The sequence below is a fragment of the Mytilus galloprovincialis genome, chromosome 9, assembly GCF_965363235.1.
Source record: "Mytilus galloprovincialis chromosome 9, xbMytGall1.hap1.1, whole genome shotgun sequence".
NCBI lineage: Eukaryota > Metazoa > Mollusca > Bivalvia > Mytilida > Mytilidae > Mytilus > Mytilus galloprovincialis.
The window spans coordinates 36,999,670-37,025,824 of record NC_134846.1 but is presented as its reverse complement, the minus strand read 5'-3'; the positions used below and the strand labels follow the sequence as shown (position 1 = coordinate 37,025,824).

General features: G+C 33.3%; 1 protein-coding gene across 2 annotated transcripts in view; it reads right to left on the bottom strand.

Annotated features, from left to right (window-relative positions):
- Positions 1–15,829: 15,829 nt before the first annotated feature.
- Positions 15,830–26,155, bottom strand: part of LOC143044938 (uncharacterized) — a 69,321-nt gene continuing 58,995 nt past the window's right edge. The window contains exons 1-2 of one of the 2 annotated variants that reach the window (XM_076217201.1): positions 25,628–25,733; positions 15,830–19,498 (exon numbers count right to left, since the gene is read on the bottom strand). In XM_076217201.1, the coding sequence (XP_076073316.1) occupies positions 18,619–19,498; positions 25,628–25,701 (954 nt within the window). In that variant the 5' untranslated portion in view covers positions 25,702–25,733 and the 3' untranslated portion in view covers positions 15,830–18,618. Of the gene's footprint in view, positions 19,499–25,627; positions 25,734–26,155 lie in introns of those variants that run through there. The other variant, XR_012968811.1, reaches the window with a different exon arrangement.

Genomic DNA, 26,155 nt, shown 5'->3' with positions numbered 1-26,155 from the left:
TTTATCCTTAAAAAAAGGAGGATTTTGCAGTTTTCGGACAATAACTCAAAAATGCTTCCATCAACTTTAATGAAACTTTAGTGAATTGTTTATATGTAATGACGTATGCTCTCTTTCAATTTTTATAAATTTCAGATTTTACATTTTTCAGTTATGAAATTTCATACTTAAAAAAGCCTAATTAATGTACCAAAAAAAAATCATTTAAAGCATAAAGACAAACTAAAATGGCAAAGGGCGTATCATGAGCTTATAGGGCAGCTCATTATTGATAAAGTTGAAGTTAGATCAACTTGAAACTTAGTACTCATGTTCCCTATGATATGATCTTTCAAATTTTAATGCAAAATTAGAGTTTTGACCCAAAATTCATGGTCCACCGAACATAGATAATGATAGTATGAGTGGGCATCCGTATTATGGACACATTTTTGTTCTGCATGACATTAGGAGCTGTCAATCTACAGCATTCAAATTTGCTTGCCTAGGACATATACAGTAAATAATAGGTCAACCATATATGTTTTATGGAACTGGACAAATATATATTATTGTTTAGGGGCCAACTGAAGGCTAGCCTTTAGTTGCAGTATTTTCTTATTGTGTTCAAGACCCTTTGGTGGTCATTTTCTGTTTTCTGCTCTGTTCATGTTGTCTATTTGATGCATGCACTGTTACCATTCTCAATTTTATGGCATCATGTTGGGTTTTAATTTCCAACTGACAATGCGACCTTGACTTTTTTTTAAAAGGCCAAGTGAGCTTTTCTCATCACTTGGCGTCCGGTGTCGGTCAATGTTAACTTTACAAAAATCTTCTCCTCTGAAACTACTGGGCCAAATTTTACCAAACATGGCCACAATCATCATAAGGATATCTAGTTTTAAAAATGTCTGCGGTGACCCCTTCAACCAACCAAGATGGCCGCCATGGCTAAAAATAGAACATAGGGGTAAAATGTAGATTTTAGCTTATAACTCTGAAATTAAAGCATTTAGAGCAACCAGACATGCGGTTTAATTGTTTATCAAGTCAAAATCTATCTGCCCTGAAATTTTCAGATAAATCGGACGACCGGTTGTTGGGTTGCTGCCAGTGAATTGGTAATTTTTAAGGAAATTTTGCCGTTTTTGGTTATTATCTTGAATATCATTATCGATAGAGATAAACCGTAAACAGTAATAATGTTCAGCAAAGTCAGATCTACAAATAAATTACATGACCAAAATGGTCAGTTGATCCCTTAAGGAGTTATTGCCCTTTACAGTCAATTTAAAACAACTTTCATAAATTTTTAAGTTTTTGTAAATTTTAACAAAATATTTTCATCTGTAACTAAATGGGCCAAGCTCATTATAGACGGAGATAATTGTAAGAAGCAAGAATCAGTAAAGTAAGATCAACAAACACATCACCATTACCAAAAAACAATTTTGTCATTTATCCATCTGTGTGTCTTTTGTTAAATATGCACATAGACCAGGGTGGGCGACACAGGCTCTTAAGAGCCTCTAGTTTCCTGGGTTAGGACCCCCCCTTTAAAATGGCTGGATCCGCCCCTGGTGTAGGTAAAGGTAATATATTTGGTTAGTTACTTGCTTGCTGAACCGTGAAGTCATTAGGTAAGGTATACTACCCTTCTTTTGAAGTAGCCTAGTCCTACAGACAAATAGATTAGTTATCTGTCAACTCTTAAAGGAAGGTAGTTTACCTTACCTAATGACTTCATGGTAACCAAAGATTTACTAACAAGTTGTAAATACCTGCCATACTGTTAAATTGTTTGGCTTAGTTTGCTATTCCATACTGAAGCCCGATGTGCAGGACAAGTTTGCATTTATTTAACAGGAGGTGCTCTGTTTCAATCATGATACTAGTATACTGATTAGCATATCTCTTATAGTAAAAACATTCATGCCGGGTCAGAAATGGGAAAATTACAAATTGGTCAAACCAGATTATCAAATGTTGCTTATTTCATGCTGAGCTTGTTTTCTGTGGGAGATTAATCAAATCTGTATAACTGTAGCGGTGTTAATAATTTAATTTATCAAGTTTGTTGTTCCACACTCGGTTGTGCTAGTTGGCTTGCATTTTGGTCTATGCATATACACTTTTAAGACTATTCCAAGATATATTCATGAAAATCTTTCAAAAGGGTACCTCAAATCTATGGAGTTATAGAAATTATCACCAAGAAGGAGGCTTGTATAGGGTATATTGGGATACGGGATATTTGCCATTTTAATTTTAGGGATATGGGATATTTGTCCTAAAAGTAATTGGGATATGGGATATTGATGCATTTATAAGGATATTGAATTTTTAACATGAAAAAAAAATAAGTGGAATTTAAAAGTTAAGTACAGAAATATTTTCATCTCACTTGATAAAATTGCCCAAAAAAGTTTAATATGAAAGGTCATTTTAGTGCTTTGTTGATTTTAATTGAGTTTATGGTCGTTTTATTTTAAAGTCATCCAAACCCAAGCGAAAAGTATTGATCTATGTTCGATATTTATATGCTCATATGTACTGATAATTTTAAAAGTATTTGTTTTGCTTTCCAAACTTCGTTCCTTATTGTTAATTTTCCTTTTTTGGATGGTGATGTTCCTTTGGCACTATCTTACGGTGTTTGTATATCACAACTCCTACGCTATGCCCGTGTCTATTATAACGTTTTGGATTTTAATGAACGAAATCTATGTATTACTGGTAAATTATTTAGTTAGGGATTTCTTTACCACAAATCACTTAAAATCTTTACTAAATTCTAGATTTGGTTTTGAAGTTTGGTTCTACCTGTAGAAAACTTATTTCAAACGGGATAGCACATCCTCATTTTTACGATGTTGTTTACCGTGCCATTGGATGCTGGATGTGTAATGATTGATAATTTAGTCTCAGATGCATTACTTTTTATTAGTTGTAATTGGCTTTGAACTAGCTGTCAGTAACTGCGAGTACTCTCAGATATGTACTTAGTGTCTTTTTGTTGATGGGATGTACAAGTACACGGTCACGTCCACTCTCTTTTTTTTTTTTGCTAGATGTATTTCTATTTGTATCCATCTGATGAGTTAAGCCTTTTTCAACTGATTTGTATAGTTCGTTCTTATGTTGTACTGTTACACCACTGTCCCAGGTTAAGGAGAGGGTTGGGATCCCGCTAACTGGTTTAACCTCGCCACATTCTGTATGTATGTGCCTGTCCAAAGTCAGGAGTCTTTAATTCAGTGGTTGTCGTTTGTTGCTGTGTTACATATATATGTTTTTTGTTCATTTTTTTATACATAAATTAGGCCGTTAGTTTTCTCGTTTGAATTGTTCTACATTTGTCATTTCAGGACCTTTTATAGCTAACTATGCGGTATGAGCTTTGCTCATTGTTTAAGGTCGTACGGTGACCTATAGTTATTAATTTCTGTGTCACATGGTCTCTTGTGAAGACTTGTCTCATTGGCAATCATGCCACATCTTTTTTTATATTATATGCTCATATGCATTGATAATTTTCTTTAAATAATCATACATTTTTGTTAGATGTATCCATCTGATGAGTTAAGCCTTATTGTTATCAATGTTTTTATTTGTTTTGATGCTTTATATGATTACAGGATATTTTCTAGTGTTTTGCCTCTTATTTTTTACTTGGCAAGGATCTTCAGAGGTCTCCACGTTTCACAGATTGCTCTGATGTGCAACGGCTGTTTTGTCAGACAAGCTGGGGCCGAGGGACGTCAGAGCACGTCTCATATCAAAAAGTAGATATTTCGCCGTATAAACTATGTTAATAACGAATAATTACCAAATAATCAATGTAAATTAATATATTTTCTTTCTATAACTGGTGTTGTGAGGAAGGAAATAAAAAAAAAGTAACAAAAATATTGGGATCTATGTAATTCATAAAGTTCAAGATCACAGAGTCAAATGTTGTGTTGTTTCTTTGCAAAACAAGGGCTGTGCAAATTGTGCCTGCTGTAAAAATATTGCAACAGTTAAGTGTAATGTAGGTACATTAGCAGAAAGCTTTCTTGTGTTAAATTTTGAGTTTTGAAGTTGCATGCTAAATATCAACTTTTTGATATGGACGTGCTCTGACGTCCCACAGTCTCAGCTTGGCGTTTGATGTCAGAGAAATCTCGGACAAGAGACAGGGTTGAGTCCTTCTGTTCTTTCCAACATAGGTTAACGTGTAGGATGAAGTTTCTTATCAATAAAAGAAGAATGCTATCAAAATGAAATTTTACAGTCATATGCATCACGGTTTGAACAATTAAAAAAAAAGTCTGAAATTAGACCCCTTACACTAAATGTATCGTTTAAGATCACATAAAAAGAGATTGTTATACAAGGCTCTAAGATGGAACACTTCATCTTTTGGACACATATATTCTTATTTAACACTGGAAGTATGCACTGTAAATTTCCCGTAACACAGTTTGTTTTCCCAGTCAAAATTGATGACGATGTGATGATGAGGTAAAAAATGGGCTTGTGAATGAATTTATAATGATTTTTTGGGATATTTCAAAATAGTTTTAGGGATATGGAATATTGGTAAAAAATATTTATTGGGATATTAGGGGTAAACATTATAAGGATATGGGATATTGGGATAAAAACTTAATGGGATATGGGATATTGATACCCCCTAAACAAGCCTCAAGAAGTATTCCAAGTCAGCGAGATATTCTCTTATTGTTATCAGCACTGAATATTATTTTGAGTACTTATTCAATACTTAATTTAAATAAAATTTGTTTAACTTTAGATATATTTCATGTCTTTGGTATTGATTTAGCATCTGTCATTCATTAAATATACTTAGTTTTTACAATTTAAAAAGATTCAGTTCAGCTGTAAATGTTGGCCAAAACCAGGTTTAATCCCCATTTTCGACATAAGAAAATGCCTTTACCAAGTCAGGAATATGACAGATTAATGTGAGAAAAAGAAAAAAAAAACAAATGAAAAGTTGTGATCCACGTTTAAGGCAGTACGGTCACCTATACATTTAATTCCTTTCCCAACATTTGGCGTATATTCGTATTGTTATTTCAACAATTTGCTTATTTAATATTCGGTATCAATCAACTTGGCAATTGAGTATATTATATAGAAAATATACACAAATGGTATACAGACAAGACTATTATATAGAATAATTGCACAATGTTTCACAAAGGTTAGTTGTATGATATAAATAATTAGGTAAAATATGAATTATGTCAAGCATTGCAATCATCTTTCATTTAGTATACACATATTCTCATTATAGCCAGTGTAGTCAGTACAGTCAAGTACAAACTATCCCTAGTGATCACATTGAATCGTCTTGTCTCCTGCATCATTTCGTCTTCTTGCTTTTCATTTCTTTGCAATTCGCACTAAACTGTCACAACTTGAATTTATAAGAATGATTGGATATTTGGTAAAAAGCTTTAAAAAGTTGAGTTGTAAAGACCAGTGGCGGTTTCAAATGGGATTTTTCTGGAGTTGAAACCCCTCCTTTTTTGTTCGACAACCCACCCAACACTCCCCCTACCAATGAAACATACTGACCTTGCAATGATCCTCTTGATAACACCTGATTAACAGACGTAAGCCAACCCGATTAACAGACCAACCGCCCATATATCCGCATACTCAATATAGATTAACCGACCAATCTCTCGGTTGGCCGAGTGACGGCCGTGACCTTTGATGTTATCATTTCACTTTTATGGCATTGCAGTACCTAATTCCGTTATCCTTTCATGGATAAAGTTGTTGAGAAAACGAATTCACTAGTATTAAACAAAACGAATAATTATTATCAGACCGATGTTGGCACATCTTTTTACTTTAATGATTCGCATAGTGCATGCTTTACATGTGCTATTTTTATTATGTTAAACAAACAACATCTTATCGCTCTCGATACACTCACTCCTCTCAAACCCCTCCATGTTCTCGCTCACACACACTCACTCGGTACTCTCTATCTCACACACACACTTTCTCCTGTCTCACACAACACACACCAACAAACTTTTCAATCCTCTCATTCTCACTCTCCTCCACTCACACACTCTGTTCTCTCTGGCATTCTTCTCACTCTCTCGTTGACTTCTCTCACATACTCTGCTCTCTCTCTCTAACACATTACTTTTTCCACACACTCTTCCTCTCCTCTCTCGTCTCTCACACTGTCACTCTCTCCTCTCACACTGTTGTCTTCTCTCACTGTCTCTCTCTCCTCTCAAGGTCCCACTCACACTCTGTCCCACTCACACTCTGTCTCTCTCACACTCTATCTCTCTCACACTCTCTCTCCTCTCACTCTCACAGGTATCACACTCTCTCGGCTCTCACACACTCACTCAGCTCTCACACACTCACTCAGCCCTCACACACTCACTCGGCTCTCACACAGCTCTCACACACTCACTCGTCTCTCACAGTCACACTCACACACGTCCTTTAGCCCGACCGTGTTCTTTAACCCAACCGTGTCCTTTCGCCCAACCCTGTCCAACCTGTCCTTTAGCCCAACCTTTATCCCATCCCTGTCCTTTAGCCCAACCCTGTCCTTTAGCCCAACCCTGTCCAATCCTATCCTTTAGCCCAACCCTGTCCAATCCTATCCTTTAGCCCAATCCTATCCTTTAGCCCAACCCTGTCCTTTAGCCCAACCCTGTCCTTTAACCCAACCCTGACCTTTAACCCAACCCTGTCCTGTAGCCCAACCCTGTCGCCCAACCCTGTCCTTTAGCCCAAGCCTGTCCAACCCTTAACTTTACCCCTACCCTAACACCTATCTATCTTAAATGTCTTCACCCTTAACCAGCTTTACCATCATACCCTTAACCCTCTCCACCCTTCGCATTTAACCCTTACTCCTTTACATGATACCCATGTCCTTTCCAAGTGAATGCTCTGTATACGACTGTTTCCCATCCACATGAGAATTATCAATATGACAGACATTCAAAATAACTTAGACAGTATAGAGTTCTACTCCTTCAGGGCTGTGGTATCCACAGTCCATCGGGGAGGACACCAATGTCTACCATTTTCTGGGAGAGGTTGGTACTCGTCCCTTCAGTTAACCTTCATTAGGTATGAGTACATCACTGTTTCAGAAAATCTATGCTTTTTATTGTAATGAAAATATCATACTTCACTGGTCTTATACCATTTTAAAATTTGCAATATATACCTGTATGAAGAACCAACTTTTTTGTTTTCATTTGCATAACACTTTTTTTTAATATTCTTGGCCCTTTTTATGTTCAGTTAGCTATAAAATTCCTTACATTTTGTATGCACAAAAAATATAAGATGAGATGGAATTAAGGTCGCTAACTGTGACAATCCTAGAGTCATTGTTAATATATAACGTAACAGATATACGTTAATAAACAGATTGCATAATGTATTTTCAAAATCTGTTCACTTGTTATCATAGTAATCACTAAACTATAGAAATATCAACTGACATGATATCTTAAATTTTTATTTATATTATAAGGATTTACTAACGAATTAAAAGATGTTATATAATTTTTTTTTATCCGACTCTCAAAAACTCTGTTGAATGATATCAGCCCCTGTTGTTCCCTATTATCTTTGGTTGATTTGTTCATCCTATTTGTGATGCTTCAATCATCTCTTGGTTTACAGTTTTTTATTGTTGTAATCTACTGCACTTGTTTGTATTCTTTCTTCTTGTAATGTCTATATTGATAGCCTTTTAATTCAGCATTATTCGTTGCATACCAACTTTCGTTGATTTCGTGGTTTCATGTGAACCACAAATTGATGTTCCACACATTAACTATAATTAAATATCCACGAAAATAAATGAATTCACAGTTGTCATGTTTGTGATTTTATCTGGTAGGTCGTTGATTTCCGCTTAATGTATTTCGCACATTGGTTATTTTCAGAAAAATATTTCAATCATTAATAAAAATCATAATGATTACTTTATTTTAATTTTTATTAATAGATGAAATTATTAGTTCTAACACTATTTAGACTTAAAGATTTATTTTTTTCAAAACCAGACACGAAATCTGTGAACGTTAATGTTTGAGACTGTCAATTTTAAAGGGAAATTAGATACGAGATAAAACGAAAAGTTAAAACATGTTTTACTTTATGTTCCATAATTAATAAAAGTCAAATAGTAAAATAATAATTCACTTTTTGCAGCCAGATTGGTTCAGTTTTATCAAACTAATAAAAAAAATGAAACATCGCTGATGAATTGTTAACTAATTGAAACAATCATGTGACAAGCAATTTTACTTCTTATGCTATGGTGCATGGGTTAATTATTGACAAGTCAAGAGATGTTCCGAAAACTGTAAATATTACCTTTTTGCACTTGGCCTAATCACTCATTCCATATCAAAATCAGTTTAAATACAACATTCAAAAATTTATTTCACCTCTCTTCTTTCATTTCCAACCAAAAAAATCTAAGAAATGAGTGAGGAAGGGAAAGAAAAAAAATTAAGGAAAAATACACTCTAATTAAAAGGAAATATATTCGTCATAAATTGTGGTCTTGGGCCTACATAAACCTATCATTTCAGACCGGAAGTAAATTTCACTAAACCGGAAGTAACTTATATCTCATTCATTACAGGCAATAGTATATAGGAACCATGTATTTTTGTAGGGCAAATAATTATGACGTCTTGGAAGGCTATTTTATAAAGAAAAAAAATATAATAGCCTTTCAAGATGTCATAATTATTTGGACTAATATTTTTGGAATCAGTATAAATAAATAGGTGCGCTCGGTTGGCGTGATCTGAACAGGTCCGGCCCGCCTGTTCTGAATCCAGACGTCAATCTAGGAACAAATTCGGCATATCGAAAACTCGGATCATAATAAACTCGGCCTGCTAGTATTTATAAAAATTTATATATATATATATATAAATTAAATTGTTTTAGTTTGTCTTATCGGGGCCTTTTATAGCTGACTATGCGGTATGGGCTTTGCTCATTGTTGAAGGCCGAATGTCTGCGTCATTTTGGTCTCTTGTGGACAGTTGTCTCATTTGCAATCATACCGCATCTTCTTTTTTATAAGTCGGCATTGTAGATTGCGTTTCTTATTTTTTGTTTATTTTATTTTACTTAATTTATAACAATATTAAAAAAAATTAAGAAATGAAAATAAATACTTTTAATTTTCGAGTGGCAAGATATAATTGCAACTGGCTTCACTTTTCCGTAGGCTGAATCTTTTGGCCTTTCCGAACAAAACATTACATTTTTTAGTGTCCAAAGTTGTCACGATTATTATTATAAGAAAAAGACATCAGACGGCCACTATAAAGTGTTTATCTTACAGAAAAAGAGAGTTTTTTTGCATATTTCCCTAAAAATAATGCTTATATGATCAAGTACGTTGAAATACATTGAACCAATGATTTGTATAGTCGTACTAGATTTGTATAGTCGATAGTCGTACTATACAAATCCTTGATTGAACAGATTATCAATTTACAGTTTTTATTTCAATGAAAGCTAAAGATTATTGTATCTTTATCTTTCAGTTCCCTTCTCCGCCATTTTGAATTCTGTCAGCACCTAATATTTTTTCGGCACACTAGGAACGCGTTCAGATCACAGTTCAGTCTTGTTTTATTATACTTCCGGTTGATTCCGTGTATTCCGATCGTCTGGAACTCGCCAACCGAGCGAACGTACCCATCATCATGAGAGACCGGAAGTGACATATTTTAAACCGGAAGTTGACAACTATCATCCTTATTTTAGGCAAAAACATTTATTTATTGAATCAATAAAATTGAGGAAACCTATGCTTGTACTCCAAAAGTTTCTGAGTAAACCGAAAGTAGCTTCTCAACAATGATATATAAAATTGATATTGAAAGACCTTCAATTGTTCTCTGAACAATTGGTTTTTAATTTTTTTCTAAATTCATTCATGATTAAAACTAAGATTTTAATACAGACAATAAGCGATATGTTTACAACAATAAATATGAATGTATTCACAGCTAGAAGTATAGCACATTACAGCTATATATCAGAATATTTGCTAGTCCAATGATTTAGCAATACATTTCAACATGCGTTAACGAAAACAAATTTCCGGCGAAGCAAACACTAAAATAATCATGGTTGTAATTTATTTCCTTTATATATATCGAAGTCTTCAGAATCTTTTTCTTTGCAGGTTCTCCTTTTTGTTGTTATAAATATGCTCTTTCCGTAAGTAAGAACTAACTTATTTCCCATAACAAATGGCATGGTTTATGAGCAATCATACACTTTCATCAATCGGCAATCCTCGGATGACTCCGTTGTTCTCCTTCTAGATGAGGTACGGAATCGGCCGAGTTGTGACGAATGACACTTTCATCGCACTAAAGGGGCATTAATCTTCGAATCGGGTATATGCGTATAACACGAAGAGATTGTCTTCAATTACAGTAATTGTATTTTTTCATCGTTGTTCATATCAATATTTACTACTGTTTCCGTAAAGTAAGATTTCGTCCTATTTGTTTCGAATTCTTGACTGCTTATCAGACCTTCCGTAATCAAGAGAAGAATTAGTCCAATACACAAAATAATAGGACCAATAACACGACATGTTTCTCGCATGGTCCAAAACAACGTACCTCCACCAATACTTTGAACAGTGCTTGTAACTGTTATGTAGAAACCCATCAGCCAGCAAATAGCCGTTGGAAGATACAACCATCGAAACCTTTTGGTTTGTTTTCTCCTTTGTGTCCTTATCCTTCCTCGTTCAGTTCTTAGTTTTGAAAATTTCTGTTGCTGTGCGTCATCTTTCTCTTTGGTCCAAAGACGGAATTGATTTAGTCTCACCACAGTATTTCTTCTATTTAATCTTTTCGATTTCCAAAGACGTGAGGTGATTGGATTTCGTTTTTCTTCTGTTCTGCAAGCGAGAAAAGAACTGTTGTGTTATTGATAAATACATTTAAAAAAAAAAAAGATTTGTGAATACTAATATTGGCGAATGTCTCGGTCCGCTACTGAGCACAAACTATTGAATTCGATACGGACTAAATGCTCTAAACAGCCTTCAACTGAATATCCAATTTTTAAAAAATAAAAGTTAATTCTTTTTTTTTTTAGATGCTGGCTCTTTTCTAAATGCTATTGTTTAGTATATTGACTGACTCAGGCTGATACATCTAACATGCTTACACGTTTTAGTAAATTGTAAATTTTCTGACACTTATTTACATCCAAACACTTGAAATTGGACCCATAGTTCTATACAAACATTCAGGTGATGTGATATGATTAGCAATTAAACAACTATCAGAAGGGACTTTTGGACAGGACAAGATTTTCAGTCTTTCGGTTTTTCCAAAAAAATGTTATTTTATAAGTTTTCTATTTTTTTAAATATTATATAGAGAGCTATTATGTTATACATCAGTGACTGCTGTGGATAGTAAACTTGAAAATGATAGGAAATATCAAATACAACATGTTTTTTGTATACTTATGTTCATTTGATACAGAAAAACGTAAAAATAGTTGAAAATGATAGACTGAAATAAAAAAAAAAAAAAAGGATTTTAGAAAACATGGTGAGGTCTAAAAAGAATTGTATTGTCCACAAGTACCTACATTTGTCGGAAACAATAGAATATACAATATGCTTTATTTTACAAATACTCCGTCACATTGACATGTGAAATAAGAGGTAAATTACAAAATACAATCATATACAATTAAATAAATAAATAAAACAACTTAGAAATGAAATATATAGAAAATTACTTTAAATTATATTATAATATTTTAGTTAACTTTGAAATGAATAAAGACACATTTTTAAGTACGTTAAAGAACATATCACTTTCTGTCTGTCGTCCTGTGCATAGTCATGTCTGCCAGTAAACCCGCCTTTTTATCATTCCGTGCATGCAGAATGGCTAGAATCATTTTGCATCTCTATTTTGGATTAAATGTAATGTTTTATTATATTTTATTGTATAGCAATATAATATTTCCCACAGAAAGTAACCAAAAGTTAGCGTGCAATAAATTCTAATATTGCACTAGTGCAATAAATCTTCAAAATTCATGCCGTCTTCAACGACAAAATCTTAGTTTAAACGAATTTTTACTTTTAAATATTATATTGCTATACAATAAAAGGGTTATTGCATGAATATTTGGGAATATTCATGCAATGGTAAACGGACAGAAAGTCACAGGACAAAAAGTCACAGGACATAAAGTCACAAATTTGACAGGACAAAAAGTCACAGGACAAAAAGTCACAAATAATTTTTTGACAATTGTTGGAATATATAAGAGAAATATCTTGAAAATATTTACTTTTTAATACATATATTCATATTAAAGTTAATGGAATTTATCATTCTACTTGAAAAATGAAGATTTATTTTATTTTAATCATGCAAAGGACATATTTCTTGGCACCATGAAGCCATTTGAGTGCCAATCTACTTTGACATTTTGTTTTCTTAACAATTATTTGATCATCTTTGATATTTTTTTGATAAATTTTGCTTACAAAGTTGGTTAATATACAATACATCAAGAAAAACACAAAAATATTTTTGTAAAAATAAGCATTTTTTATTCAAAGAAAATAATCAGAAAAAATGAATTGTGACTTTTTGTCCTGTGACTTTTTGTCCGTGACTTTTTGTCTGTGACTTTTTGTCCTGTGACTTTCTGTCCTACATTCTCATGCAATAACCCTATATTATTGAGAGATATGACTTTTATTCGAAATACCATTGACAATAATAGTTATGTTAATTGGAAAGTGCATAATTATGTATTCAAAAATCATAAAGAGCTGTCGCTTTGAACGTCTTTTACAGCATAGTGTCGACATAAACTATTTACAAAACCGTTAAGGAACGACTATTTAACTTCCAAGAGGGAGCAGGTTAGGATATGTTTCCTAAAAAAAAAATATAATCCCAATTTGACTGATGACAAGAAAAATATGTGGTCAAGCTAATGACCAAAACAATTTTTCTGAGTCTAGATTAAAAAAAACAAAAACCGATTGATTACGTTGTAAAATTAAATAAAACAATTCTTAATCAGAAAAAAACATGCCCCCCTCAAGTTAAATGGTTGCACCCTTCTGGGTGTGTAAAAATAAAAATGTATACTCATCAACCTCGATGTGTTTGCAACTGCAGATCCGGACTGGATATTATTTTGTAACGGTACTCTGATGGTCATCATTGAAGAAAATTCCTCTGGATTAAAACAAAGCGTAGGTATTATATGCTTCTTTTTTATATATTAAAAGTTGAACGATTGGATGCTGTAAGACTACATGGTTGAAAGATATTATTGACACTTAAATAGTGCGTTAATTACTTGGGACAAGTTGAAACCCAGTAAGCTATTTTTGTCCTAATTTTATAATATCACACCTATTTGATTTAACACATATTCAAAACTCCAGTAATCTTATAATTGGTGTATTGATAGTTTATTTTTGGAATTATCAACTTGGCGTTTTTTATTTGGTGTTTAAAAAGAATATGGTTAGATGGAGAATAATATCACAATTACTGGTATAGACATGCATATGATGTCAATATAAGCAAGGAGGCTCTAATATAACCTCCTTGATATAAGGGACGACATCAAAAGATCAATGTAAGATAAAAAAAAAAAAAAAAAAAAAAAAAAAAAAATTAATTCAAATAGTTTGGGGGTAAAAGGGGAAAAAGGGGGGGGTTGAACTGCTGCAAGAAGTAGTTATCCGACATTGATTTTTACATATATCTATGTGGGTCAATCATTTTTTTCCAAAATTAAGTTAAGAAGGGGGGGGGGGGGGGGGGGTCAGTGATAAAATATGTGAATTAAGTTTTGAACTTTTGATGTCGTCCCTACGAGAAAAAGTTTCTCGACCTGATATGCATGTACATGCAGTTGCCACTTGACGTTATAAAAAAGAACGTTCGACGTTCTATAGAACAACAATATAAAGAGAAAGCATACTAATTTTATGGTCAGTATTTTCTCCAAGAGAGGTCGGAAATCCTTATATATATATATATATATATATATATATATATATATATATATATATATATGCATAATTAGATTTATGTTTATAAATTATAGCAGACTACTGAACTTTAAGAGCCATAAATACTTTTCTAAAAAATATTGAGTTGTTTTTTTTTTTGTTTTTTTAATTTTTTTTTTCTTTTTAATTTGTATTTTTGATTCTTAGCTTCCATATTTAATTAAGAATTTAATTTTGTTTTCTTCCACTAAAGAAAGAAAGCCGCCATTAAGAAATTCTTTGCTCTTTCGGACACTCCGACAGTTTTTACTCTCTCCTCCTATAGCTAGCATATGCTAACTAAAAGCGCTGTTTTGTTAGTTAAGTTTATAACGAAAATGTTCGTCCCAGAGAATAGAATATGTATACTTTTAGGTTATTCAAGGATGTTTGCTTGTCATGTTTTTGATTTTTTGTCAGATTTTTGAAATCCTCTGGTGTTATCCATTTGAATGCCTTAATAAAATTTGCACATTGACCCCCATTTTTCTTTTTATAAATCTTTTACATGTATATAATTATAAATCATCTGTAAAAGTCTTATACAATCTTATTTATTCTTAATAGTTTTTGAGAACTTTAACTGGTCAATGATAAAGCTATGAAAAATCAAGAGAGAACATTTTCCTGTCGAAATTCTAATATCTAACATCTGGATAACAAGCGAGGCTTGTTTAGGGGGGTATCAATATCCCATATCCAATTAAGTTTTTATCCCAATATCCCGTATCCAATGTTTACCCATAATATCCCAATACATATTTTTTTACAAATATCCCATATCCCTAAAACTATTTTGAAATATCCCAAAAAATCATTATAAATTCATTCCCAAGCCCATTTTTTTCCTCATCATCACAACGTCAACCATTTTGACTGGGAAAACAAACTGTGTTAAAGGAAATTTACAGTGCATACTTCCAGTGTTAAATAAGAATATATGTGTACAAAAGACGAAGTGTTCCATCTTAGAGCCTTGTATAACAAACTCTTTTTATGTGATCTTAAACGATAAATTTAGTGTAAGGGGTCTAATTTCAGATTGTGTTTTAATTGTTCAAACCGTGATGCATATGACTGTAAAATTTCATTTTGATAGCATTCTTCTTTCATTGATAAGAAACTTCATCCTACACGTTAACCTATGCATGTTGGAAAGAACAGAAGGACTCAACCTTGTTTCTTGTCCGGGATTGCTCTAACATCCAACGGCTGTTTTACCAGACAAGCTGAGACTGTGGGACGTCAGAGCACGTCTATATCAAAAAGTGGATATTTAGCATGTAAGTTCAATAACTCAAAATTTAACACAAGAAAGCTTTCTGCTAATGTACCTACATTACACTTAACTGTTGTAATATTTTTACAGCAGGAAATTTTACACAGCCCTTGCTTTGCAAAGAAAGAACACAACGTTTGACTCTGTGATCTTGAACTTTATGAATTACATAAATCCCAATATTTTTGTTACTTTTTTTAAATTTCCTTCCCCACAACACCAGTAATAGAAAGAAAATATATGAATTTACATTGATTACATGTATTTAGTAATTATTCGTTATTAACATAGTTTATACGGCGAAATATCTACTTTTTGATATGGGACGTGCTCTGATGGACGCCTCGGCCCCTGCCTATCTGACAAAACAGCCGTTGCACATCAGAGCAATCTTTGAAACGTGGAGACCTCTGAAAATCCTCGCCATTTTAAAAATAAGAGGCAAAACACTAGAAAATATCCTGTAATCATATAAAGCATCAAAACAAATAAAAACGTTGACAACAATAAGGCTTAACTCATCAGATGGATACATCTAACAAAAATTTATGATTATTTCAAGAAAATTATCAATGCATATGAGAATATAATATAAAAAAGATGTGGTATGATTGCCAATGAGACAACTCTTCACAAGAGACCATGTGACACAAAATTAACAACTATAGGTCACCGTACGACCTTCAACAATGAGCAAAGCTCATACCGCATAGTTAGCTATAAAAGGTCCTGAAATGACAAATGTAGAACAATTCAAACGAGAAAACTAACGGCATAATTTATGTATAAAAAAATGAACAAAAAACAAATATGTAACACAGCAACAAACGACAACCACTGAATTAGAGACTCCTGACTTTGAACAGGCACATACATACAGAATATGGCGAGGTTAAACATGTTAGCGGGATCCCAACCCTCCCCTTAACCTGGGACAGTGGTGTAACAGTACAACATAAGAACGAACTATAAAAATCAGTTGAAAAAGGCTTAACTCATCAGATGGATACAAATAAAAATACATTTAACAAAAACAGAGAGTGGACGTGACCGAGTACTTGTACATCCCATCAACAAAAAGACACTAAGTACAGATCTGACAGTACTCGCAGTTACTGACAGCTAGTTAAAAGCCAATTACAACTAATAAAAAGTAATGCATCTGAGACTAAATTATCAATCGTTACACATCCAGCATCCAATGGCACGGTAAACAACATCTCCGTAATATTTATGATGTGCTATCCCGTTTGAAATAAGTTTTCTACAGATAGAACCAAACTTCAAAACCAAATCTAGAATTTAGTAAAGATTTTAAGTGCTTTGTGGTAACGAAACAATTAACCAGTAATACATTGATTTCGTTCATTAAAATCCAAAACGTTACAACAGACACGGGCATAGCGGAGGTGTTGATACCGTATAAAGATAGTGCCAAAGGAACACCACCATCCAAAAAAGGAAAATTAACAATAAGGAACGAAGTATGGAAAGCAAAACAAATACTTTTAAAATTATCAGTACATATGAGCATATAAATATCGAAAATAGATCAATACTTTTCGCTTGGGTTTGGATGACCTTTAAATAAAACGACCATAAACTCAATTAAAATCAACAACGCACTAAAATGACCTTTAATATTAAACTTTTTGGGGCAATTTTATCAAGTGAGATGTAAATATTTCTGTACTTAACTTTTAAATTCCACTTATTTTTTTTTTCATGTTAAAAACTCAATATCCTTATAAATTCATCAATATCCCATATCCCATTTACTTTTAGGACAAATATCCCATATCCCTAAAATTAAAATGGCAAATGTCCCGTATCCCAATATACCCTATACAAGCCTGAGCAGCGAACTTTCTTAGGAGTTAACTTTTGGGAGCAACGTATTGTTTGGGTTTTTTTTCCAACTGTGTTAATATAATACTTGCATGCTGTGGTTTATTTTATATTAACAATGAACAATATTTTTTTAGCGGTAATCGCCTCTGCAAAGTATGATTGCTTCGTGCAAAAGATGATGGTTAATTGCTTTGTCATTTTGAGAAGTCAAGTCTTTGTGGTATACCGAAATCATCACCTACAATGCCGAGACTCGAGACATACACGCTATCTTCATCTGAATATTATAAGACACGGCCGTGACTTTTTCTTTTCCCTTGACATCTTTCTCTGACCCTTTAGCCAGTCAACTTTTTATTAGAACTGTCATGAAAACCATAAGAATAAAGAAGATTAAAACTTTTAACTGTTGCAGGATAACTTAAAATCGACGCATTTGTAGGATTTGCTGTCCACCTGTTTGTGGATGATCATTAAGAATAAAAATAATATAAATGGTTCATAATTTTGATCTAAACTAAACGTAACACTGAAAGATGAGTGGAATAATATACATAACATCGATGCAAAAATTCAAAGATGGTTTTAATTTGAAGAATACATGTGATTAGTTTCTACAAGAAAAAAAATAAACTTTTTAAACGGACTTCCTAGTTTTATCGGGAGCGAATATTGATTTTTTGAATTTCTTCTTATCTTGCGATTTTGTTTTTTAGATATCACCCACATTAGAAATGTAGTCTATTTAAGGAATGACTGTAATATTTTTTCTGTCTATAAAGAAATAACATAAGAAATGTTGTGCACACTGAATTACGCGCGTAGCGGGTTATTTAACAGTGTGCACAACAGTTTTTATGTTATTTCGAATAGACTGACAAAACATTACAGTTATTCCTTATAATTTTATTCTAAATTCCATTTTAAACCGGAGTAAACCATGAAAAAACGTTGGTGACGTCAAGGTCACATGACTAAATTATGTCTATGAGCTGATAAACAAAACGACTTCAGCCAATTAGAAGACGCGTTACAAAATAATTGTCATTTAACATGATATTAGTATAACCAGAGACATATAACCAGAGACATATATGTCTCTGATATATATGTCTCTGGTATAACCAACAGAACACGAATGTGATTTTGACAAGATGAGCAGACTGAACTCTTGCTATATGATTTTTAAAAAGATATATATATATATATATATATAAATACAATGAAGAACGTTCTTATTCTTACTTAGCATAATTATTGTCAAAAAATTATCAGAATTACTATATTTTATTGATATCCATTGTCAATATATAGTGTCATTGCATGTGTTTTGTCCTCTTATGTTGCATTAAACCATATTTAGTAATGATATTTATTTCTTCAGTATCTATGTAGTGGCACCAATTAAATAATGTTCGTTGCCTTCTTTTGTTGCGTTTAGTAATTGTTCATATTCAGTAACGGTATGTTCTTCGTGAACAGTGTGTAAGCCTGATTTCTCACTCTCTAGTAGGTGTGCTGTTGTTGCTAATGGCAACTTATAATCTTCATTGTTTATTTCACTGGGATGTTTCAGTACTGGTATGTGCACCGTTTGCCTAGTTGATTCTATGTTTTGTGAGAATGCGTATGTTTTAGGTATAACCGCTTGTTCTTCGTCTTCTAATAAGAAGGGTGTAGTTTCTGTGGATTTATCGGCCCTCTTCACTTTCTGAAGTTTAGGCAGTTTACCGGAAATAGAATTCAAAGTTTTTTGCCCAGGATTTTTAACATTGTTCACGGCTGTATTTTCATTGCCGTTAACCACAATATTCACTTCCGGTGTCATAATAATCGATTCAAGCTTTCTTATTTTCATCTGGTGATTACTAATGCAGCCTTCTGTTATCAATAAAAGGACCAAGCCTGTACCCAAAACAACGGGGCCGATAATGTGAAATTTATCTCGCAAATTCCAAAATATCGTTCCTTCGCCGAGACTTTGAACGGTGCTCCCCATGATTAAAACAAAACCAACCAACCAACAAAAAGCTGTAGGAATTAACAATTTTCGTAAACATCGGACTCTTTCTTTCCTTTTCTCTCTTTTAGCTTCTCTGTCAAATCTTCTCTGTGCATAAGTCTTTTGTCTGGCAGCATCTTTCTCTTCAAACCAAATACTAAATTGCTTAATTCGCTGCCTTTCTGATGATTTTTTCTTAGAGTTCTTAGATTTCCCAAGACAGCCACATGATTCATCAGCTAATTCGTGAAAGTGGCTGTTCCTTCTGTAAATAACGATAGATCTTTATAAAATTATGATTTTGAAAGTGAAATTCGTTATTGTTAGTGTTTTTACAAGTAATATAAATATGAATTGAAAATAACACGAGTTTGATCAAATATGTGTACGACTTCTATGAACAATCAAAACCCATAAGTTGAATACAAGCTGCCTACACTCTGATGAAAAAAAATATATATCAGAAATGACATAAATTCAAGGATGCATATCAAATAGCTTATGTCACATGGAAGCACAGTATGGTACTTTTACATTACTAAGAGCATTAAGGTTATTTTGTATATATATCATAAAAATAGAAAAATACACAAGAGATGAATTAGAATTGCTTCAGATTTTATTTAAGGAATGACTGTAATATTTTTTCTGTCTATGAAGCAATAACATAAAACTAGAGGCTCTCGAGAGCCTGTATCGCACACCTGACTCTACATGGGTTTTTGAAATCAAATAAAAACAGATAAAATTTGACTACAAAGTAACAACACTCGGCCAGCACCTCATAAGGAAAAGACTATTCATGCTATGTTTGATTTCATTCAATTCATTGGTTCTCTAGAAGAAGACTTTTGTATGCCTTTCCCATAGGGTCCTACGTAAACTAAGCCCCCGGTGGCAGCCATCTTGGATTATGGATCGGAGACAAAGTAACAACACTTGGTCAACATCTCATAAGGAACATTCATGTTATGTTTGGTTTCATTCCATTCAGTGGTTCTCTAAAGAAGTCATTTGTATGAATTTCCCATAGGGTCCTATGTTAAACTAAGTCCCCCGCTGGCGGCCATCTTGGATGATGGATCGGCTACAAGGTAACAAAACTTGGTCAGCACCTCATAAGGAACATTCATGTCATGTTTGATTTCATTCAATTCAGTGGTTCTCTAGAAGAAGTCATTTGTATGCATTTCCCATAGGGTCCTATGTTAAACTAAGTCCCCCGCTGGCGGCCATCTTGGATGATGAATCGGCTTCAAAGTAACAACACTTGGTCAGCACCTCATAAGGAACATTCATGCCATGTTTGGTTTCATTCCATTCAGTGGTTCACTAGAAGAAGTCATTTGTATGCATTTCCCTTAGGGTCCTATGTTAAACTAAGTCCCCCGCTGGCGGCCATCTTGGATGATTGTATCGGCTACAAAGTAACAATACTTGGTCAGCACCTCATAAGGAACATTCATGCCATGTTTGGTTTCATTCCATTCAGTGGTTCTCTAGAAGAAGTCATTTGTATGAATTTCCCATAGGGTCCTATGTTAAACTAAGTCCCCCGCTGGCGGCCATCTTGGAGATTGTATCGGCTACAAAGTAACAACACTTGGTCAGCACCTCATAAGGAACATTCATGCCATATTTGGTTTCATTCCATTCAGTGGTTCTCTAGAAGAAGTTCAAAATGTAAAAAGTTAACGACGACGACGACGGACGCCAAGTGATGAGAAAAGCTCACTTGGCCCTTCGGGCCAGGTGAGCTAAAAAATCGGGTGCACACTGAATAACCCATGTAGCGGGTTATTTTAAAGTGTGAACCACATTTTAATGTTATTTCGAATAGACAGAAAAAAATATTACAGTCATTTCTTATAATTTTATTCTAAATTCCATTTTAAACCGGAGCAAACCGTGAAAAAAGTTGATGACGTCACGGTCACATGACAATATTATGTTTATGAGCTGATAAACTAAACAACGTCAGACAATCAGAAGACGCGTTACATCCAAAATTAAATTATTGAAACATGGTAAAAAAACTAGTTATAAAAACTCAAAAAAGGATTAAAGGTTATTTAATTTCTAGCATATTTCTTTGGAATGCGTGTGTTGTAAACACAATACATATTTAGATTTCTATCAGATTGAGTATCAGTCATTTAAATGATATTAAGATCATTAATAAAAATGAACCTTTGAATTATTTGGTCGGTGAAGTTTAAATTTCTTTAAAGTTAGGAATAAATTTAATCCATATCATACTTCACGGCCGACACTCGGCTAACCGAGGGATTGGTCGGTTAATCTATATTGAGTATGCGGCTATATGGGCGATTGGTCTGTTAATCGGGTTGGTTATACGTCTGTTAAGAGTAAAACGCTTAATTTAATGTTAAACTCTATTAAATATACAGATTTTTGGCATGTTATAAGAACCAAATCAAAAAAAGAAAAGTGTCTGACAAAATTATATCCATCAAAGAACATTTTGCACTTGTAAAAACATTTCTTAGTCTACGCAGTTTTCAGTAAAACTAAAAGTCGTCGCACAAGTATGTAGTATTTATGCTTATACGCATAGCAATTTTTTTAATAAAAGGCGAAACAAACAAATTTAGATAACATTTAAAGGACAAAAAATAGTACTGTGGTTCTAATAAATAAATTGACATTAGTAAATATTTCTTAATTGTAAAATAACGTGAATAATACCACGTTTTAGTGAAAATTATGGGAATAAAGTCTGTTAATGGGTTGGACAATTAAAATTGTGTCAGTTAAGAGTTATTTAGCCACGACAATAATTTTGCTACCTTTATATTTTCCCCTTGAAAAATTTAAGAATGAGATGTTCCTGAGTAAACAAAAATGACAATTAATACGGTGCCACAGTATCCATGAAGAGCATTTTTATTTTGATTTTCTTTGCATTTTATTGAAGGGTGTGTCACTTCAATACAGCGTGATATGGATTGGCCTCTGGAATATGCATGAATTTTTTGTTGACGTTTTCAATCAGCCTTAATTTTTGTGTCTGTTCGAAGTAGCACGTTCTCAATTCCGACTGAACGTGTCTTTCTAATACAACACAGGGTACATATAACGTGTTCTCGTTCTCATATGAACAAGATATTTGTCACTAGACGTTAAACCCTAATACGTCAGTATCATCCAATTGGTTCTTTTCTTCTATTACTTAACCATATGTTGTTTACAAATCATTCTAAAGAAGTAAACGGAAAGGAGCGAATGCAGCTACATTTGATTATTTTAAGTTTCAATTCATTTTATTACGTTTAGTTCCTTTTTTCATAAGTGCAGAGGAGAACTACAGTTGTCTATGGTGGCCGGTGAATTCCATTTGCGTTTTCGCGTTTTTCCGTTTTCACTTTTCATATTTTATAGGGCGAAAACACAAAACCACGACATCGCGAAGTGGAAAAGGCGAAAACGCGAAAATGCGAAATCGCAAAAAGGCGAAATCGGTTTCGCGTTTTCCACTTTGCAATTTCGCGTTTTCGCCATATAGAATATGAAAGGCGATAACGCAAAATGGCATTAACGTGCCACCATAGTTGTCCGCATGTAAGCTTCTAGAATTTGTCACTAATATAAGTACATCGCAATCCGTTACTGTATCAACAGCAATCGGTGTTTAATGTGTGTATTCTTAAACAAGTATTATTATTCTCTCGTTTTTAGCAATGTATCACTCTCTACTGTCCTTATCTATTATTCTATATTCTGCGTTTCCATCCAGATTCTCGTGTATACCAAGAGGGTCCGGATTGGGGATATTGTTTATTTCTGTATTCTTTAAATTGCTATGTCATGTTTTTCTACATTTTATTTATCTTACTCATTATTCTTTCTTTATTTCACATATTTTGTCATCCCAATATATTTTACTTATGTTTAGTTACATTACGACGTTTATCTCTGATTTATATACTGGTTACCAATGTAGGTTACAAATTTGTGTCATTCATGACAATTAAACAGAATCAACATGATATATGCGATCATTCTTGGATGAAATTAATAGTACTTTAATATTACACTTTTTGAAACCATTTTTATCAATTTTCAATTTCATGTGTTGTTTCCGTATATGTTATGTTTCGTTGCTCATGTGTTGTTTTCGTATATTTTAGCCGCTTGTCTTGAGCCTACCCATTTGATCCGATAACACCCCATATAGCAATAAAATTATACTTTCATTAACTTTTAATATGCCATTCATAACTCTTAACAGACCAATTAACAGACCGGGTTTTATACATCCGACCCATTAACAGACCAGGTTTTAAATATAGATTGATTTATGTCACCAAAATACAGATTTTCGTGTAGATTTTTCCCACAATGATATCAATATGGTTAACAAACATAATGCCTTTCTTTTTTCGATGTTCAAAATATTGAATGCAAGTACATTTAACCAATGTGTCATTTTGTGTATATTTTATGTGTGTAAAATGTGTATAAATTTATTGATGAGTAACCCGCCTTTTCATTTTATAGATCGTACATCGAAGCTAGAAAAATAATAATGACACCACTGAATTCAGTACATTGAATTGTTTTGTTAGACATGAATACTTTTTATGATTAAATATATTTAGAAAGTTATACAATGAAACATGCTGAACTTTCAATGATTTTCTCGATAACACCTGATTAACAGACTTTAGCCAACCCGATTAACAGACCAACCGCCGATATAGCCGCTTACTCAATATAGATTAACCGACCAATCTCTCGGTTAGCCGAGTGTCGGCCGTGTACTTATAAGCATTTAATAACTATCTACAGTGTATTTATACTTAAACAAAGCTGACTAAACTTTTAGGACTTCAATAATTTGCAGTCGTATTAGATATAACGTTGTCACATTGACATGGACACGTGTCGTTCTGACCAAGACAGCTTTGACCTTATAGAGATTTTTTTATTCAGGCAATGTTGATTTTATACATGTAGAAATATTTCTGATCCAAGCAGTTCTGACCTAATGCAGATATTTCTGACCCATGCAATGTTGACCTAATAGAGATATTTCTGACCGAGGCAATGTTGACCTAATAGAAATATGTCTAACCCAAGCAATGTTGAATTGATAGAAATATTTCTGACCAGGGCAGAGTGTTGACATTGAAACGCCGGATTCAAACAGGCACTTTTCAGAGTAAAAAATACCCCTTGCACAATGATCTTTTTGGTTGGAGTTCAACGCAAAATGTTACATGGGAATCCAATTTAATTAAAACTTATCTTGTAAAATAGTATCGTAGTGTTTACATTCAGAAGCAGTTAGTATGATCAGAGGCGGATTTAGAGGTTTTTTTTAGGGGGGGCGGGCCCCCCTTTTGTGAGAAAAATTTGGTTGCTTATATAGAGAATCACTGAAGCGGGCCCTCTCTTAGTCAGTCAGTGGGCCCCCTCTTATGAAAATTTCTGGATCCGCCACTGATGATTGAATATAAAATAAGAAGATGTTATGCGACTGAGACTACTATACATCAGAGACAAAGTTAGACTATGTAGAAGGTACCAGTTATTATATATCCCCGTGCGGCTTTAAACATTGAGGAAACCGTACCTTAGTGCTTACTAAACGTGGTGTGGTATAAATAAATGTGATTGTCACAGTTATCTTTTGGTTGAATGAAGTATATCTTTGTCTTTTTAATAGATATGAATAAAGTGTAAATGCTGCTTTAGGATATGTGAAGTAAAAACAAATATTGAATTTCAGAATTTTAAAATGCATCTAATATAGTTTGTGTGCAATTGCCTAAAGATGGCAAAAAACTATAATGTCGCTATAATTTATTATTACAAATTAAGAATAAGGACAAATAAAATGAATAAGGACATTATTCACCCAAACTCAAATTTAATTGGAAGTAATTATATGCAATGGAAATTGGCCAAAATTCCTTTGTAAATTTCAAACCTCAAACCCCCTCGCATATATTATCTCCAAAACACATAATTGAAGGGAACAGAGGGAAAAGGAATTATAAACTGTGTGAAAATAAGAAAATGGTATGATTACCATTGAGACAGCCAGACCAAATGACGCATATGTAAACAAATTTAAGACCCATTGGTGGCCTCGGGCTGTTTTCTGCTCTTGGGAAGGGTTGTTGTCTATTTGACACATTCCCCATTTCTATTCTCAATTTTATTTTAATTACAGTCACGGTATAGATTGCAGCATCTAAGTTTTTCCGCAACCTAAACACCTGAACACTTACTATGCATCACATTAGTAATGCTGAAGTAATGACACAGTAACAACAGTTTCTCGTTTACCATGGTGAGCGTTACTAAATAACAAATTGCATTTTAAGTACAAGAACAACACATGTTGCCTGAATATATTGCCTACCTTCCTGGAGTACTACTTTGAAGGGCACTCTGCATCACCATTTTATTTCCGATATTTACATTAAACGCTGCCATATTGTTTATAGACACATTTTAATCAAGTTATGTTGTTTAATTATGTTTGTAATAACGTGCTCCTTTAAACCTTTTTGTTTTAAAAAGAATCATTCATGAGGAGACACCGTATTGTCTTTTTGGACTGACGTATGTTGGTTTAAATATATAATAATGCTATTCAACACCAGATATAATATAATTAATTTGGCTGTACATTTTATATATTTATGATAAACTAACATGCAGATACCTTTTCGAAATAAAAGTTTCGAATCTTATGGACTGTTGTCACAGTTCCCGCGTATATATTGCACAAATGTTATGAATACACACAAGTACGTGCATCTATAAGTTTTGAAATCTTGTGAACAAAAAAATGGTTAACGCTTAAAATGTTTAACTAAATGCTGGTTACCGCTTAGTATGATTTACTAAATGCTATGTTCATTACAGCTATATAAAATTGAGAAAG